We start from the raw sequence: 17,715 nt of genomic DNA, 5'->3' as shown, positions 1-17,715 counted from the left end.
TTTTTTGATACAGTCCAGTGACGAAGACAACCCGGAAGCACTGGGCGGAGTCCAGAGAGGTGCGAAGAAAAAGTTGCTGTGGCGACAGCGTAGACTCCGCCCCCTCCAATGAATCAGAAGCTCATGGAGAGTTTCGCTTTAGTGCTTGATTTACTTTCTAAGGCGTCGTGACTCCTTCATCCTCCTCTTTATCCTCCTCCAGATCTGAAAACAAGAAATATAACACAACAAATAAAAAAAAAAAAATACAGATTAAAGATATTTTCAGGCGTCTAATGTCGCTGTTCCGGACCGGAACCCCTCTTAGTCTGGAGAGTTAAAGGTAAGAGAGTGAGATTTTATTAATAACGCAGCTGCATTTATATAAGACACACACATACACACAAAAAATGTATATATGTCACCTGTAGCTAATGTTACACAGTGTTTACAGTTTACTGAATGTATTCATGAAATGAAAAAAGTTAAGCTAAAAAATATATTTAAGAAAAAATAATGTGAAATTGTTATAAAAGTGTTATAGTACTCCTGCTACTCCTTTTTAAAATAAACTTTTTAATGAATGCAGTTATTATTAATGCAATATTTTAAGGAATATGCAGTATGTATATATCAAAAGTGCATCAAAATTCTAAATAGAGATAAAAAAAAAAAAACTCACAGGGCAACAAAAAATTTATTATGGATAATAATAATATTATTAGTATTATTATTATTATTATTATTATTATTAATAATAATAATAATAATAATGTTTTATTTTTAAAGTGCCTTTCACAAACCCAAGGTGCAAAAGAATAAAAACATTACAGATCCAATAAAATACAAGATAAAAGTATGCATATGTATAGGATTACTAATAATAATTTTAAAAAATAATAGTTCATGGTGTGAAATAATTGAAGTGTGTGTTTCAGATGCAGTACAGGGCATTAGGCTCATTCCGTAATAATGTTTTCAGACCTCCGATGTCATTCAGTCTATCAGGACACGATGTTCAAAATATTATAAAAATATGTCATCTAGAATCGTTTATATTATAACACGTGCATATTTTTAACACTGCTGTGAGAGAAGGGCTTTTTACGCTCTCATTAAAGGGAAGGTGCTGATGTGTGGAAGAGTGTGTGCTTGAAAGTGTGTGTGTGATTACGCAATGAGATTTTCATCCCTGTTAAATCCAGTCTCTGGTCACGACCCGCAAATCTCCTGCTTTCAGACACAACATATCCATCTGTGTGTGTGTGTGTGTGTGTGTGTGTGTGTGAGAGAGAGAGAGAGAGAGAGAGAGTGAGTGTGTTACAGTGTGTGTCACTGACCTGATCCGTGACTTCTTACGCAATTCACTTAGCGACTTCCTGTGATAGATTTCATCCATCCATCCATCCATCTTCTACCGCTTACTCCTTTTCAAGGTCATGGGGAACCTGGAGCCTATCCCAGGGAGCATCAGGCACAAGGCGGGGTACACCCTGGACAGGGTCCTGTGATAGATTATCTACAGAAAATAATAATAAAAAGAGTTTTCATTTATGCAAATGTAATCTGAGTTCCGGATTCTGATAGGTCAGAAGGTGATGATTCATTTTACATATATAATTTGACATAGTTTCTCTGAATTGACTACAACTTATTTAATTATTTTTCACATTTGGTAAAAGTCTAAAAGGTTCTATGTAGAACCCTACAACAGAATGTTTATCAATTTAGAACCATTTTAGGAGACTAAGAACCCTTAATTATTCAGTTCACTCTTAGGTAAAAGTGCAGATGTAACTTGCCACTACTGGTTCTAGAGTGTGAAGTTCCTGTGAGAACATGAGGTTGGTTTGATTTCCAGCGTGTTAAGTGTGAGGTTCTCCACAGGTTGGACTTTAGAACCCACCTTTATTGTACGTCTGTGGTAAAGAGATCTGAAAACGGAGCGTGAATGTTTTCCTTAAAGTCGACCACACGAGTCTAATGCTGTGATTAAACCAATAAAAAGTGCTGATGGGAACCGAGAGGTGGAACATGGAACTTTCCTGCAAAATTTCTGCATGTGTGTTAACACTGTGTTAATTTTTTACCGCAAACACATAGCCGAGATCATTCCAGTTCTCAGTTGTAATGTTCAGGAACGCTGGCATTCATTAACTCCACTTTAAATTTTCAGATGATTATATAAATAACTTGTTATATATAATAATAATAATAATAATAATAATAATAATAATAATAATAATAATGTTATAACGTCTACAGGACACGTTATTATGTTCTTTATGAATAGATGTGTGTAATGTCAGGTGTGTGTGTGAGTGTGTGTCCTGAGCATTACACTGACAGTACACTGAGGTCACATTGCACTCTTGACTCTGTAATCCGCTCAGTACTACCCGATTACAGCAGAGGAGTGTTTGTATCCGTGTGTGTGTGTGAGGGGGGGGGGGGGGGGGGGGGGGCATGAGGTTGTCAGCCAAATATTAGATATCATTATATCTAAATACTGTTGCAAGAACTAAATATTACAGAGATATTACACAAACACACTCAATTCTCTTGTGCTATAGTGAGCGTGTGTGTGTGTGTGTGTGAGAGAGAGAGAGAGAGAGAGAGAGAGAGAGGTGTGTGAGCTGAGGTGTGAGTTTGGGTCTAGTGTTTCAGGTGTAGGTGACAGAGATGAAAGCTGATTGGTGGAGACTCACCTGTGCAGAAACCTTATATGGGTGAGGGATTAGAGTCACTGCATTATTGAGGAAGGAGATATGACTACAGACTGAGGATAGAGGGATGGATTGGGGGAATGGAGGGATGGATTTATAGATTGAGGGGAGGACTTAAGGAGGGACTAAGGGATGGGTTGATGGAGGGATAGATAAAATGAGGGAAGGGCTGATTGAGGGGTGGACTGATTAAGATTCAGGGATAGACTGATGGATGCATTGAGGGATGGACTCATGGGGGGATAGACTGATGGAAGGATGGACTGATGAAAGGATGGACTGGTGGATCAATGGACTGATGGAGAGATTGAGGGATAGACTGATGGACTGATGAAGGGATGGACTGATTGAGGGGTGCAAAAAACAAGATTACAGAGTTCTTTCTTTCTTTCCTTTTTTCATGTTGATCAACTACATCTAAATTAATTTGCATATTAAAGAAGTTTACAGAATCTCCACCCACACAGTACACAAAGATCTGTACAGAGTGGGGTGGAGGCTCTTATTTACACTAAAACATTTTTCTCCCTTTAACAGCAAGAGAGAGAGAGAGAGTGAGAGAGAGAGAGAGAGAGAGAGAGAGAGAGAGAGAGAGAGAGAAACCAGTCGTACGAGTCTGTAGCAGTTATATTGATGGTATAGCTGATTCCAGGAAAGACACCTCCAGGCAGATGTTATCAGAGATTCTTGCCGTTCCTTCCAGAAGGCTCTTCACAGTCTGTTTAATGCACCTACTGCAAAAAAAATGAACTCTTAACCTCAGTGATCATAAGCACGCAAAGCTACAGCAACTCTTTAGTATGGTGTGATGAAGTTGAGTTACGGTCACTCTCCTGAAGTTGATTGTTTTTCTTTAACAGCACCACTTGGAGTGTTTTATTCCTCGTTTAAACACTGATTATGATGGACAGAACAGGAAAGGAGACAGGAGGCAGATCTGCTGTAGAGGACAGTTACTTTAGCGTTTGTTCGTCAGCACTGGAGGATTAAGCAGCTTACAGTACTTACTGCTCTCCACGTTATATAATGTTGGCACAACCGATCATTTTTGATGTAACGTCGCCTTTAAGTTGTTAGCTGCATTAGCGAGCGCTAGTTAGAACATTAGAACGTGCTAACTTTAGTCCTTAATTATAGGGTCAGATGTGCTGCTGCAATGTTAACTGCTAATGTCGAATTCGCAGTATAGCTAGCTAGTGCTAGCTAGTAATATTATATTCACGTAGGACATAAGATCCAGTCATGTTCTGTCCTCGGAATTAAGTGTGGTCGCATGACACAAGCATGGGAGAAGAACTTGCTAGAAACACGTTGGTCCTGTGTTCACGCACGAGCATTTCACTTCATCGTGATGGAACTCGTGCGAAAAATTTCGTCGCAGACTCCGTCAGGTCTGAAGTGAACGGATTTCAGAGGCTCAGACGTGTTTGAAATGTGATTAACCGCACACACGTGTCAGGGCGATGAGGGTCAGTGTAACAAATAACATTCAACTAACAACACGGCGGAGTCACGTAACGTGCTTGAATACACCTACGACGTGTTATAAATTACCATAACTCTTATGCTGTACATTATAGAGAATCAGATGTATACACGTCATACACTGAGATCAGGTCTTAAATGTGAATTATTTATTGACATTGTATTTACATTAAATGTTTTCAGTACGGTACCGATACATGCAGCCGAGTGCAAAAGTTTGTACACCCTTAAGACAAAATAAAGAAGACAAATGAAATTTATACAATGAACAGATTTGTATAAATTTGTTATATAAATATAATTTAAATATTTGCAGATGCTACCTATAGGGTATTTAAGGGTTCTTGGAGAATTAAGAGTGCTTATCTTCCAAAAAAGAAAATTGAGATAAGCTTTAAGGGTTCAATATTAAATATTAAAAAAAAGAAGAAGACAGGAAAAAGACAAATAATACGAGTTCCAAAACTCTGTTTCCATTTTTCTGAATGTGATGTAAAGGTCTTTAAACAGATTTTTTACTCTTTAAAAAAATTATTTCTGATTTTATTGGTAACTTTTGGATTGCTAAATAAGTATATTAGAATAATAATTTTAAAAAATGGCTCGATACCAGAAGCACTTTTTTTTTTAAACCATGAAATTGGAACGTTATATTTATAAAAGAAAAGCCAAACGTAAAGACTTACATTTTAAATGCATCTGAAAACAATAATAAAACAATAAACAACAATTTTTTTAAAAAATCACAGAGATGATGTTCGGTATATTTTGTGTGGAGAATCAAAAGAAAATGTTCACGTAAAGCAAAACACATATGGATTTCCAGCTCGTCACATTTCCTCTGTTTTATTTCCATGGTCACGTGATGGAGGCTGAGATGGAAGCAAGTGCAGGTATGGCAGTTTAATCAAACAACAAGAAGTCCAAAGGATCAGGCAGAAATCAATGTACATAGGCAGGCAAACAGGCTAGACTAAGCAAGGCAGAGAATCGAGGTTAACAGAGTAAACAAAATCAAGAACCAGAACGGAAAACACGATCTAAGGCTTGGAATAACGACAGAGACTAAGCAACTGAGCCTAATACTTCGCAAAACCTGTGTTTGAACAGTCTCTTATATGAGTGGTGTGATTGTGAGTGTAAATTGGATGCAGGTGTGCATTAGAATGATTGTGAGTGATTCTGGGAGTTGCAGCCCATGGCGGCTATGTTTGTAGACCGTAGTGCAGGATGGGAAATGTAGTCACTGGTTTGCTGTGATATGACAATGATGATGACGATGTAATTACACCTCGTCTCTGTCATCGTGTCCCGAGTGGAAATGCTTTTAGAAAACGCCTCATTAGCGGTGACCTTTCTTCCATTCGATCTCATGGGAAAATCTGAATAATACGTGACGTTGTGAGGGGTTTTACAGGCAGGCCTTGCCCGCTGTCAGACATTCATCGTAAAACGCAATGAAACATTAAAATATTTGACTTTGATCTTCCTCTTACAGTAAAATCACCTCACTGGGAATTCATCGCTGTGTAACTAAGTGAACAATAACCAGCAGATTTATAGAGGTTAGAGGATTTATAGCGGTTCCACAGTGACGGTGCTGCAGGAACCCCAACCTCCCAACTCATCTCAGTCTTTTATATAAGGAATAAAATATTGCGTGTCATGCTGTTATAGGAAAATAATCAAGGACATAGTTACAGTTGCTACCACAACGGTAATTACTTTCCAGTGTTTATGTTTCTTACACAACAGCCACCGGGTGCTTCTTTTTCCCCCCAAAGAACAAGTTGTGTTTTTATCCGTTTGTAGTTGCATTCATTTATCCTACAGTATGTTATAGCAGCTTACGCTAAAAACCGCCGTTCCCTCACCTGCCTCTCTTTCTTCTCTCTCTGCTGAAGTTAAAACTCAGACTGTCATTTTCCGAGGGAAGTGTAACATCCCTCGCTCGCTGATGTTCTTCTTTCCTTTCAGTTTACCTCTGCAGGGATCCTGTTCCACGATGAGGCTCGGTTCCGGACTGATCGTGGGTTTGTTCCTCATCTTTTCATCTCCAGCTGCTGGTACGTACGGAAATGAAGATTTGCTGAAATTAAGTGATTAAATTCTAAAATCCTCTGCTTTGGGAATTATTAGTAACAGACAGACATTTAGTGCAAAATATGATATTACGATCGTATTATAATCTCGAGGATTTTTCTTCATTGAACTTTTCCTTTTATTTCAAAATCAGCGAGTCACTCCAGAGCTGAGATTCCACTCCTTTATTTTCTTCTTATTAAAAAAAATCACAGTATAAAAAATTGTATTTTTTATTTACAGAATATACATTTTATCCCTTTTTTCTTCTTTCTCCTCCCCTTGCTATTTCTCCTCTTTCTTTTCTTTCTTTTCCATTGCTCCCACTCGTCTTTTCTGTCTTATCTTCTTCATTACCTCTTATCTTTCTCCTTTAATTATTCCAAATCTTTGTTTTTACTTTCTACTTCTCTGACTCCTCCTCCGTCTCTGCATCTTTCCCTTTTTGTCTTTCTCTTCTTCTTTCTCCTCCTCCATCTTTCCATCTCCTTCCTTCTCCTCTTCCTATTTCTCCACATTTTCCATCCTCTCGCGCTCTTCCTCCTTCTCATCCTCCACCTTCTCCACTTCTTCTTCTTTTCCCTTCTTTTCATCCATCTCTTCTGTTCCTGTCTCCTCTTCCTACTTCTTTACCTCCACTACCTTCTTCTCCTCCATCTCTTTCATGACGTTTCCTCCTTCTCTTTCTCCTCCTGCTTTTCCTTCTCCTCAAATCCCTCTACCTCCTTATCTCATCTTCCTCCTCCTGTCTTCATATTTCTTTTTCCTCCTGCTCCTCTTCCACCTTTATCTCCACCCTCTCCATCTCTACTTCCTTTTCCCTCTTTTCATCCATCTCTTCTTTTCCTGTCTCCTTGTCCTCCTCCTCTTGATTTTCCTCCTTCTTTACCTCCTCTTCCATCTCTGTCTCAATGTTTCCCCTTTCTTCTCTTTATCTCCACCTCCTTCTTCTCTTCTTCCATCCCCTCCCCCTTTCCCTTTTCATCTTTCCTCTTATTACTGCTATGTATCTTTTTTCTTCTTCGCCACTTATTTTCCCTTACTCAGTAGGTCTCCAAGCTCCTGATCAACCCCGACTCAGGAGTTGCCGCTCTCCTGAGAGGGAGACATTTACGTGTTGGTGGGAGCCGGGTGACAACGGAGATCTGAACACCACCTACGCCCTTTACTATCTCATGGAGGGGTGAGGAGATCCTCTTCATCTACAGTACATCACTCATTTCATCTCCTTCACTCCTTCACACTCCCGTTCCGATTCCTGTTGTTCCTGCTGCTTTCAGGTCATCCTGCAACTCTTTTCTCTTGACTGCTGCCTTCTTTCTTTCCTTCCTATTCATTAGTCCGAGAGCACGTTGGTGCACATATCCAGGATGACTTGCTGTGGCTTCGTGAACTTTGTGCGACCTCCTTTTGCTAACATAACATCACTGAGTCTTCTATAATGCGTAAGGAGTTTAGAGAACATAGAGGAAACAGAATATATTTGTGAATCTCTCTCTCTCTCTCTCTCTCTCTCTCTCTCTCTCTCTCTCTCTCTCTCTCGGCCTCCTGCAGATCAGAGAAGGTGTACGAGTGTCCAGATTATAAGATGGCTGGACCGAACTCGTGTTACTTCAATAAGAGCGACACGTCACTGTGGGTGTCTTATAATATCACTGTAGTGGCCACAAACTCCATGGGCACGAGTGTTTCAGAGCCGGTCGTGGTGGATGTCGCCTACATCGGTATGTATTCATCACCTTCATATTCACCATCTTCATATTCATCACCTTCATATTCACCATCTTCATATTCACCATCTTCATATTCATCACCTTCATATTCACCACCTTCATATTCATCACCTTCATATTCACCATCTTCATATTCACCACCTTCATATTCATCACCTTCATATTCACCATCTTCATATTCACCACCTTCATATTCACCATCTTCATATTCACCACCTTCATATTCATCACCTTCATATTCACCACCTTCATATTCACCACCTTCATATTCATCACCTTCATATTCACCACCTTCATATTCATCACCTTCATATTCGCCACCTTCATATTCGCCACCTTCGTATCCATCACCTTCATATTCGCCACCTTCATATTCATCACCTTCATATTCATCACCTTCATATTCACCATCTTCATATTCATCACCTTCATATTCATCACCTTCATATTCACCATCTTCATATTCACCACCTTCATATTCACCACCTTCATATTCATCACCTTCATATTCACCATCTTTATATTCATCACCTTCATATTCGCCACCTTCATATTCATCACCTTCATATTCGCCACCTTCATATTCATCACCTTCATATTCACCACTTTCATATATACTGTATATACGTATATGACATATACAGTGAGGGAAAAAAGTATTTGATCCCCTGCTGATTTTGTACGTTTGCCCACTGACAAAGAAATGATCAGTCTATAATTTTAATGGTAGTTGTATTTGAACGGTGAGAGACAGAATAACAACAAAAAAATCCAGAAAAACGCATGTCAAAAATGTTATAAATTAATTTGCATTTTAATGAGGGGAAAAAAGTATTTGACCCCCTCTCAATCAGAAAGATTTCTGGCTCCCAGGTGTCTTTTATACAGGTAACGAGCTGAGATTAGGAGCACACTCTTAAAGGGAGTGCTCCTAATATCAGTTTGTTACCTGTATAAAAGACACCTGTCCACAGAAGCAATCAATCAATCAGATTCCAAACTCTCCACCATGGCCAAGACCAAAGAGCTCTCCAAGGATGTCAGGGACAAGACTGTAGACCTACACAAGTCTGGAATGGGCTACAAGACCATTGCCAAGCAGCTTGGTGAGAAGGGGACAACAGTTGGTGCGATTATTCGCAAATGGAAGAAGCACAAAAGAACTGTCAATCTCCCTCGGCCTGGGGCTCCATGCAAGATCTCACCTCGTGGAGTTGCATTGATCATGAGAACAGTGAGGAATCAGCCCAGAACTACACGGGAGGATCCTGTCAATGATCTCAAGGCAGCTGGGTACATAGTCACCAAGAAAACAATTGGTAACACACTACGCCGTGAAGGACTGAAATCCTGCAGCGCCCGCAAGGTCCGCTGCTCAAGAAAGCACATATACATGCCCGTCTGAAGTTTGCCAATGAACATCTGCATGATTCAGAGGACAACTGGGTGAAAGTGTTGAGGTCAGATGAGACCAAAATGGAGCTCTTTGGCATCAACTCAACTCGCCATTTTTTGGAGGAGGAGGAATGCTGCCTATGACCCCTGGAACACCATCCCCACCGTCAAACATGGAGGTGGAAACATTATGCTTTGGGGGTGTTTTTCTGCTAAGGGGACAGGACAACTTCACCGCATCAAAGGGACGATGGACGGGGCCATGTACCGTCAAATCTTGGGTGAAAACCTCCTTCCCTCAGCCAGGGCATTGAAAATGGGTCGTGGATGGGTATTCCAGCATGACAATGACCCAAAACACACGGCCAAGGCAACAAAGGAGTGGCTCAAGAAGAAGCACATTAAGGTCCTGGAGTGAAATAGGCAGTCTCCAGACCTAAATCCCATAGAAAATCTGTGGAGAGAGCTGAAGGTTCGAGTTGCCAAACGTCAGCCTCGAAACCTTAATGATTTGGAGAAGATCTGCAAAGAGGAGTGGGACAAAATCCCTCCTGAGATGTGTGCAAACCTGGTGGCCAACTACAAGAAACGTCTGACCTCTGTGATTGCCAACAAGGGTTTTTAAACCAAGTACTAAGTCATGTTTTGCAGAGGGGTCAAATACTTATTTCCCTCATTAAAATGCAAATCAATTTATAACATTTTTGACATGCGTTTTTCTGGATTTTTTGTTGTTATTCTGTCTCTCACTGTTCAAATAAATCTACCATTAAAGTTATAGACGGATCATTTCTTTGTCAGTGGGCAAACGTACAAAATCAGCAGGGGATCAAATACTTTTTTCCCTCATTGTATAAGCTAATAAGTGTGTTAAGAATCATTTAAATGAATCCAGGAAGTAGATTTACTTTGTAACAAACCCGGAGTGAACAAACAGCTCACAAATAAAAATTCACCTGGTGATAAAAACTTACAATGTGAAAGGAGATCAGAGAGTGTAGTGTTTTCGGTAGTGTTTGATTGCGTTGTAGGTAAACTTTAACACAGTCGCAAAGCTATGAAGTGTAAGGTCATTTAAAAAAAAAATCTGTTCCTGAAAATAAATCAGTAACTCAATAAATCATCATGCAATATGTGAATGTAAAACTATATTTTAGCAAATAAAAATGCATAAATATAGTCAAATAGAACAATTGTTGTTGTTTGTTTGTTTATTCATGGGTTTTTTTTTTTACATTTTAATCTTAATCTTAATATTAAGATAAAAAAAAATTGTCAAAGTGATTTTTAAAAACATTGAAAACGTTTTCCTTCATAAGAAAGAGAAAATCATTATGTCATAAACCGAGTTAATTTCTCATCCTGACTGATGAACTGCACATTAAACGTTAACTCGTCCTTCACAGGAAAAAAACACTGGTGTGTGAATGTGTGTGTGTGTGTGTGGGTGGTTTTATCCGGTTTTAACAGCACTGAGCTGCATTTTCATGCAAATGGTGTTTTATTGCATGTTAAACTCAAACTTTATACATTTTTGGTGTGTTTTTAATTTTTTTCTAACATCTAACCCAGGTTTCAGTCTTTCAGCATTTCAGCGTTTCAGCGTTTCAGTACTTCAGTGTTTCAGTACTTCAGTGTTTCAGTATTTCAGTGTTTCAGTGTTTCAGTATTTCAGTGTTTCAGCATTTCAGCGTTTCAGCGTTTCAGTACTTCAGTGTTTCACTGTCTCAGTATTTGTATTTCAGTGTTTCAGTGTTTCAGTGTTTCAGTATTTCAGTGTTTCAGCGTTTCAGTATTTCAGTGTTTCAGTGTTTCAGTATTTCAGTGTTTCAGTGTTTCAGTATTTCAGCGTTTCAGTATTTCAGTGTTTCAGTGTTTCAGTATTTCAGTGTTTCAGTGTTTCAGTTTTCACTTCAGATGTTAAATTTAGAACATCATGAAACAGTTCAGTTTCTCTTTTCCTTTCTCTCATATCTCATTTCTTCCATTTGATATTTTTTTCCCTTTCTTGTCCTATTTTCTCTTTTTTCCTTGTTTTTCTCTTTTTTCTTTTATCTCTTCTTCAGTTCTTTCCTTTTTTCTTTTCTTGTTTTGTTCTTATTTATTTTCATTCTGCTCTGCATCTCTTACTTTCTTTTCTCTCGTAACTTCTCTTTTTTTTCTTTTTCATTCCTCCCTTCTCTACTCTTCTATCTTTCTTGTCTTTTCTCCTCTTCTCTTTCCTTTACTTTCCCTTTTTAAGTCATTTCCTCTAGTCGAACTTCCTTTTCCTTTTTTTCTTTCCTTTTCTTGCATTCAGTTCTTCCTTCATATTTTTTTTTCAAATTTTCTTTTTTAATTTTATAGTATATCTGTCTTTAAATTTTTCCTCTCTTCTCTTCTCTTCTCTTCTCTTGTCTTCTCTTCTCTTCTCTCACTTCAGTTCAGTTCTGTAAGTTTTATTGACCTAAATGTAGATGGTAACATAGATGGTTTGCTGAACGATCATTAAATTAATAAGAGCTGTTATCCTCTCTCTCTCGCTCTCCCTCCCCCCTCTCTCTCCCTCCCCCTCTCTCCCTCTCTCTCGCTCCCACTCTCTCCCTCTCTCCATCTCTCTCACTCCCTCTCTCTCTCTCCTTCCTTCTCTCCCTCCTTCCCTCTCTCTCCCTTTCTCTACCCCTCCCTCTCACTCTCTCTCACTCTCTCTCACTCTCCCTCCCTCTCTCTCTGTAGTTCAGCCCAACACTCCGGAGCATGTGAAGGTGGAGGTGATAGATGATGGTGAATTTAAAGCTCCATTCCTGCATGTGACGTGGGAGAAGCCGCAGTCTGCAGACACTCGCTCAGGCTGGATCACGCTGATCTACCAGCTCCGCGTTAAACAGGCCAACGGCGACACCTGGGAGGTGTGTGTAGGCTTTCAGTGTAACCATAAATGGTTAAAAAGTGCAATGTCATTCTGTTATTATTGAATAGAAATCATTCATTGTTAAATTGCTGCGGTCTAAAGGGAATAAAACTCTTCAGAACGTGCTGTTGTACACAGCACGTTGTACACAGTTGTTACATGAGTTGAGATGTTGAATGTGTGTGCAATTGTGCCCTGCGATGAATTGGCACCTTGGCCAAGGTGTACCCTGCCTTGTGCTCCATGCTCCCGGAGATAGGCTCCAGGTTTCCCCGTGACCCTGAAAAAGGATAAAGCGGTATAGAGGATGGATGGATGGATGGACTTATTCAGCAGAGCGTGTACAGACTTTTGTGTAACCATGTATGTGTGTGTGCAGGAGTACGACACTGGTATGCAGAAATATTACAACATCTTCAGCCTGCTTTCGGGTAAAGAGTACATGGTGCAGGTTCGCTGTAAACCAGACCACGGCTTCTGGAGCGAATGGACGAGTCCCGTCTACGTACAAATGCCTGAGTGTAAGCGGAAATAGTCAACTCTGTGTCTGTACTTAGCATAATGTACCACTTTACTATCATTTTGTTGTTAAAAAAGTTTGAGTTCTTCAGCACAAGTTTAGCTTTTTGTGTTGTTTATTTTCCTAGCATCCAGAATTAAACAAAAAGAAAAAAGAAATGAAAGTATAATATACATATACAGCATTTAGAAGCCACTCATATCCAGAGCGATTTATAGAAGTCTCACAAAGCAGAATAAAGTTCAAAAGCACAAAGGCAGACTCAGAGATGAGGAGCGATAAAGAATGGATTCAGTGCGAAGCTAGCGTAACCTTAGCTATGGAGATACGGTGAAGAAAATGTGTCTGCTGCTAACGAAACTGACGTGATGAGCTCAAACGTGCCGCCATTTTATATTCTTCTAATGCGATGAGCTCCAACTCATCTTCTGTTTCTTTTATTTCCTGTAGGCATAAAGATTAGAATTAGATTATGCACATTTCCACCTCCATACCTGCTCCCCGACAGCAGATGGAGTGATTTCATAAAAACATCGTCCGATCTGACTTTTTCTTTTCCCTTTAATCAGGGTTTATTGTTTATTTTCACACATCACTTACTGAGAGATATGATGATGTCACTCTGCACCTGCTCACCGCCAACCGTAACACACACACACACACACGTCATCTTCAATAGCACACTGATTTCATAATAGGATAAAAATAAACACCATTTATATCACACCTTCTATTAAAAAATGTCTTTACACAAGCGGCAAATTTACTAAAATACATTTACATTAATAAATAAAATACAGGTAGTATTATTTTATTGTTAGTATTATGTTAATAATGAAATAAAATCAATATGTGTGTATATATATATATATATATATATATATATATATATATAATTATATATATATAAGTATATATATATATATATATATATATATATATATATATATATATATATATATATATATATATATACTTATATATATATAAGTAATAAGTTACTTTAAAAATATGTACTTATGTATACATATAATATAAATATAGATAAGATAATATCAAATGTGTGTGTATATTTATACATGTATACATTTGATAATATATTATTACTGTATATTACTGCGTTCTACTTTACTGTATATATATAAATACATTAAATAATAATAAAGAAAATATGAAATATACAATATATCTTCTGATATTAGTATTTATGCACTTGTTTGATGAAAATTACGAAATTAAAAAAACATTATGAAAGTCAATAAAAAATAAATAGGAAATTATATAAGATTATGTTATTATTCTCTTGTCAATGTTGCTTCTCACATCAGGAGTCTTTTTTTTTCAGACTTGGACAAGGAGCACTCTGTGTGGATCCTGGTAGCGGTTTTCTCAGCCTTTGTCCTCCTTGTCCTCACCTGGACCATGAACCTTAAGCGGAACAGGTGAGTCTGAGCCGCCACGTTAACGTATGTTAATTACGTGTGTGTGGTCTCAATGACCATGTTCTTGTAAAACACTGGTTTATTGTTTTTGTAATATTATTGTGTTTAGTGTGAAACACTGTCTGATGCCTCCTGTTCCCGGACCCAAAATCAAAGGCTTTGATCAACAGCTGCTCAAAGTAACACACACACACACATTACTCTGTTGTACACGTTTTCACAAAAATTTAGACTAATTACGAAAGTACTATTGGTTAATTAATCTTCATTCCTCCATTCTTCATGACAGAGTGGGAAATCAGAGGAAGTGTTCAACGCGCTGATGATCCACAGTTTCCCGCCAACCAGCTACGAGGAGCTGCTAATTGACTATCTGGAGGTGTATGACGATGACGAGACACACGACTTGGTTTTGGACTCCAAAGATCTGCTCGTGGCATCAGCGAAGCCCATGAGCACATCATCGGACAACGATTCGGGCCGAGGAAGCTGCGACAGCCGAACCCTGCTGATAGACAAGAGCACAGAGGGAAGGACTGAGGGCGGAGCCATGCAATCTGTCTGGGTTTCCGTAGAGCCCGGCTCTCCGATCAAAGAAGAAGGACAAGCCCGGATCTGGAATAATGTCTTCTCGTCACCTCAGCTGCACCCTGAGCACCACTATTATCAACAGGATCTCTATTTACTGCAGCCACAGGACAACAAATGTACCTATCACAATGTTCCAGAGATTTCCTGTATCTCCTCATCCATCCAAATGAGCAGAACTCCAGAAAATGGGCTAGAAGAGCTTCTGAACAAACCCCGAGTCTGTGGATACTCTCGACCCAAAAGCATGGATGCCCACGTGCCCCAGTCCACCGAATCCCAATCCACGGAATACGTAGAGGTGCAGACGGTCAATCAGGAAAACGTCCTCCATGTCCAACCACTAACTGACCTCGAGGAACGAAGTCAGAAGCTTTCAGACTCCTCACCCAGTGAGAATTATAGCAAGGTGCAAGATGTGATCTCGGAAAATGTTTTGCTGCTGCAGAGGGATCTGAGAAGCGTGCCGCTGCATTCCGGAGATTGCCAATGCCAAACACCTCATGAGGAGAACCATCAGACGTGTAAACCCAACACCCTCCTGTCTCCGTTCTCCATTTTGCAGCTAGGGAACGGATATGTCGACTCGACCATGATGATCTCCTAACATCTCTGTTGAAAACAAAAGCTTTCAGGGAAAACTCATGGAACAGAGGATCTAAATCTTTTAACCACCAGCGCTTCAGAAAGTTTACTGGAAGCTCCGAGAAGGTACGCCTGGGGGTTGAGTACGTCTGTGCTACGGACCCGAAGCTCATGCTGAATGTCTTTGGTCGCTACCGGGTTCTGCTGGGTTTGTACTCCCCTCAGAAGAGATAAACTGAACTGGAATACCCCATCCAAGGTCCTTTCATAGCAGAGACTTGTGCAGAAGGTGACCACTTCTCTAAGTGGAGATTGAAGACTGACAACGTTTTAGCGAAACTTTTGACCCTGATTTTTTTTTATTTCCGAGACACTACAGGCTGAGCTGGGAATCATTTTATTTAAAAAGATTGTGTCAGTTATCACCATTAATCTTCAAGAGTTAATTGCTGATACTCTCACACGTATTTTTTTGTACTGGAACCTTTTCATAAATGTAAACTTATTTATGAACATGAGGCTTTGTCTAATTAAATGTGCATATATTTGCATACTTAATAGGGGTGTAAACCTCAGGCTGCCACACGATACCATATGATATGATATGATTCCAATTCTTAACGCAACGATTATACATTTAGTGATACCACCGAATCTGATATGATACAAATTATTATCCTCTGATCGATATGTGACCAACTTTATTCAGCAACTGGCGTAAGCCTGCTGTTAATTCGTGAATAGCGATGACATAGAAGCACACCCTCTGTTTTCGATATGCTCTGCTGATGTTTTTCTATTTTTTTTTCTTTCTTTTAAAAAAACAGCAACAAAAAAACATTTATGGGTCCCTCATCACTCCAGCCCGTCTATAGACATCTACCGTGTTGTAAATGCAGTTAGTTTTTGCACAAATCTTGATAAATCAGGATGTTTATACTTCAACACCATACTAGAGGTGGGCGATACGACAAAAATTGTCAAAGATACTATTTCTACAATACTTGATATATAGGACTTTTTTAAAACCTGATATTATATTCGTCTTCAAAAATAAATAAATAAATAAATAAATAAATAAATAAAAACCTCTGTGACTATTTTGCCTTACTCTACGTATAGAAAATGGTTAGGAGGTATGTGGTAATTCAGATTAAATAGTACTACTTAAAGCTAAAAAGGATAGCTAGAGAGAGAGAATGTTAGCTAGCTAGCATTGTTTCTGGATGGTTTATAGTGAGATTTTTTTATGGAAGGAAGGATTATAAATAAGCGTCTTTTGGCTCGTTGAGGCCTATGGGCCTAATTCGTTCGTTATCACAACAAAACCACGTTTTTTTAATGGGATAGAAAAAAAAAGATGCAGATATATTTGTGTTCACATTTAAAGCTCTAGTGTTAACTGTAATGGCCAGAACCACGGTTAAGCATTTAACAATTATTAACCAGTTATTAACCAGTTGATCTGTGGTTAATGATAATTCATCATGTGCAGTGTTCAAGATTTGACGTCTTTCAGATATTTATATAAACTGTACACCGAAAATAAATTATTGTATGGATTTACGGATCAATTTTGCATCTCTGACTTTGCATTATTTCGTCGATGTTCATTTTGTGCAAATCATCATGTTTTTTTTTGTTTGTTTGTTTTTTAGCAACACAAAGTGAATGAATAAATAAATAAATAAGTCAGTACATTACAGTGTGGCCTCATGCTTTTTCGGAATAAAATCAAAGCCCACAATGCAACTGAACTTCTTGAGTCTTTTCACTGACTCGAGTCATTTGAATCGTTCAGCTAAACGATTCATTCGGATTTGTTCAGTCAAATGTCGTACAGTGACCCGCTGAACGAGGGAGGAGAGAATCTCTGTCATGACGGGGGAAAATTTTTACTCAAACACTGACCAACTGAATGAGAGAAGAATGCATTTCATTAATGACCGAATGATTCACTGATTCAAATACTGACCTGCTGAATGACAGAGGAGTTATCCACAGTCATGAAAGAGAAAAATCAATTATTCAAACAGTGACCAGCTGAATGAGAGCAGAGCGACTCTCGGTCATGACAGAAAGATTCAAACAATGAGCTGCTGAATGACAGAAGTGCAAATTTTGGCCACGATTGAAAGATTCATTGATTCATCATTGACCCACTGAACGAGAGAGGAGTGAATTTTTGTCATAAAACGGAAAGATTATTTGATTTAAAAAAAAAAAAAACTGACCTGCTGAAAGACAGAGGAATGAATCTTGGTCATGACAGATGATTCATTGACTCAAA

At 38.8% G+C, this 17,715-nt stretch overlaps 1 protein-coding gene across 3 annotated transcripts; it reads left to right on the top strand.

Moving 5' to 3' along the window:
- The first annotated feature begins 111 nt into the window (after positions 1-111).
- Positions 112-17,125, top strand: prlra (prolactin receptor a). Of its 3 annotated transcripts, none has more exons than XM_017493058.3 (9): positions 112-322; positions 6,168-6,256; positions 7,323-7,455; positions 7,827-7,996; positions 12,116-12,288; positions 12,670-12,811; positions 14,156-14,252; positions 14,362-14,431; positions 14,542-17,125. In XM_017493058.3, exons 2-9 carry the CDS (start codon positions 6,196-6,198, stop codon positions 15,445-15,447), a joined length of 1,752 nt encoding a protein of 583 aa, XP_017348547.1. In that variant the 5' UTR covers positions 112-322; positions 6,168-6,195; the 3' UTR covers positions 15,448-17,125. The 3 variants fall into 3 exon arrangements, with proteins under 3 accessions (XP_017348547.1, XP_017348546.1, XP_017348548.1); XM_017493057.3 differs by having other exon boundaries at positions 113-322; positions 7,320-7,455; XM_017493059.1 differs by lacking the exons at positions 112-322; positions 7,323-7,455.
- The last annotated feature ends 590 nt before the right edge of the window (positions 17,126-17,715 follow it).

The sequence above is a fragment of the Ictalurus punctatus genome, chromosome 18, assembly GCF_001660625.3.
Source record: "Ictalurus punctatus breed USDA103 chromosome 18, Coco_2.0, whole genome shotgun sequence".
In the NCBI taxonomy this organism is placed as follows: Eukaryota; Metazoa; Chordata; class Actinopteri; order Siluriformes; family Ictaluridae; genus Ictalurus; species Ictalurus punctatus.
Note: the sequence above shows the minus strand (reverse complement) of the source record. Positions and strands in the feature narration are given on the sequence as shown.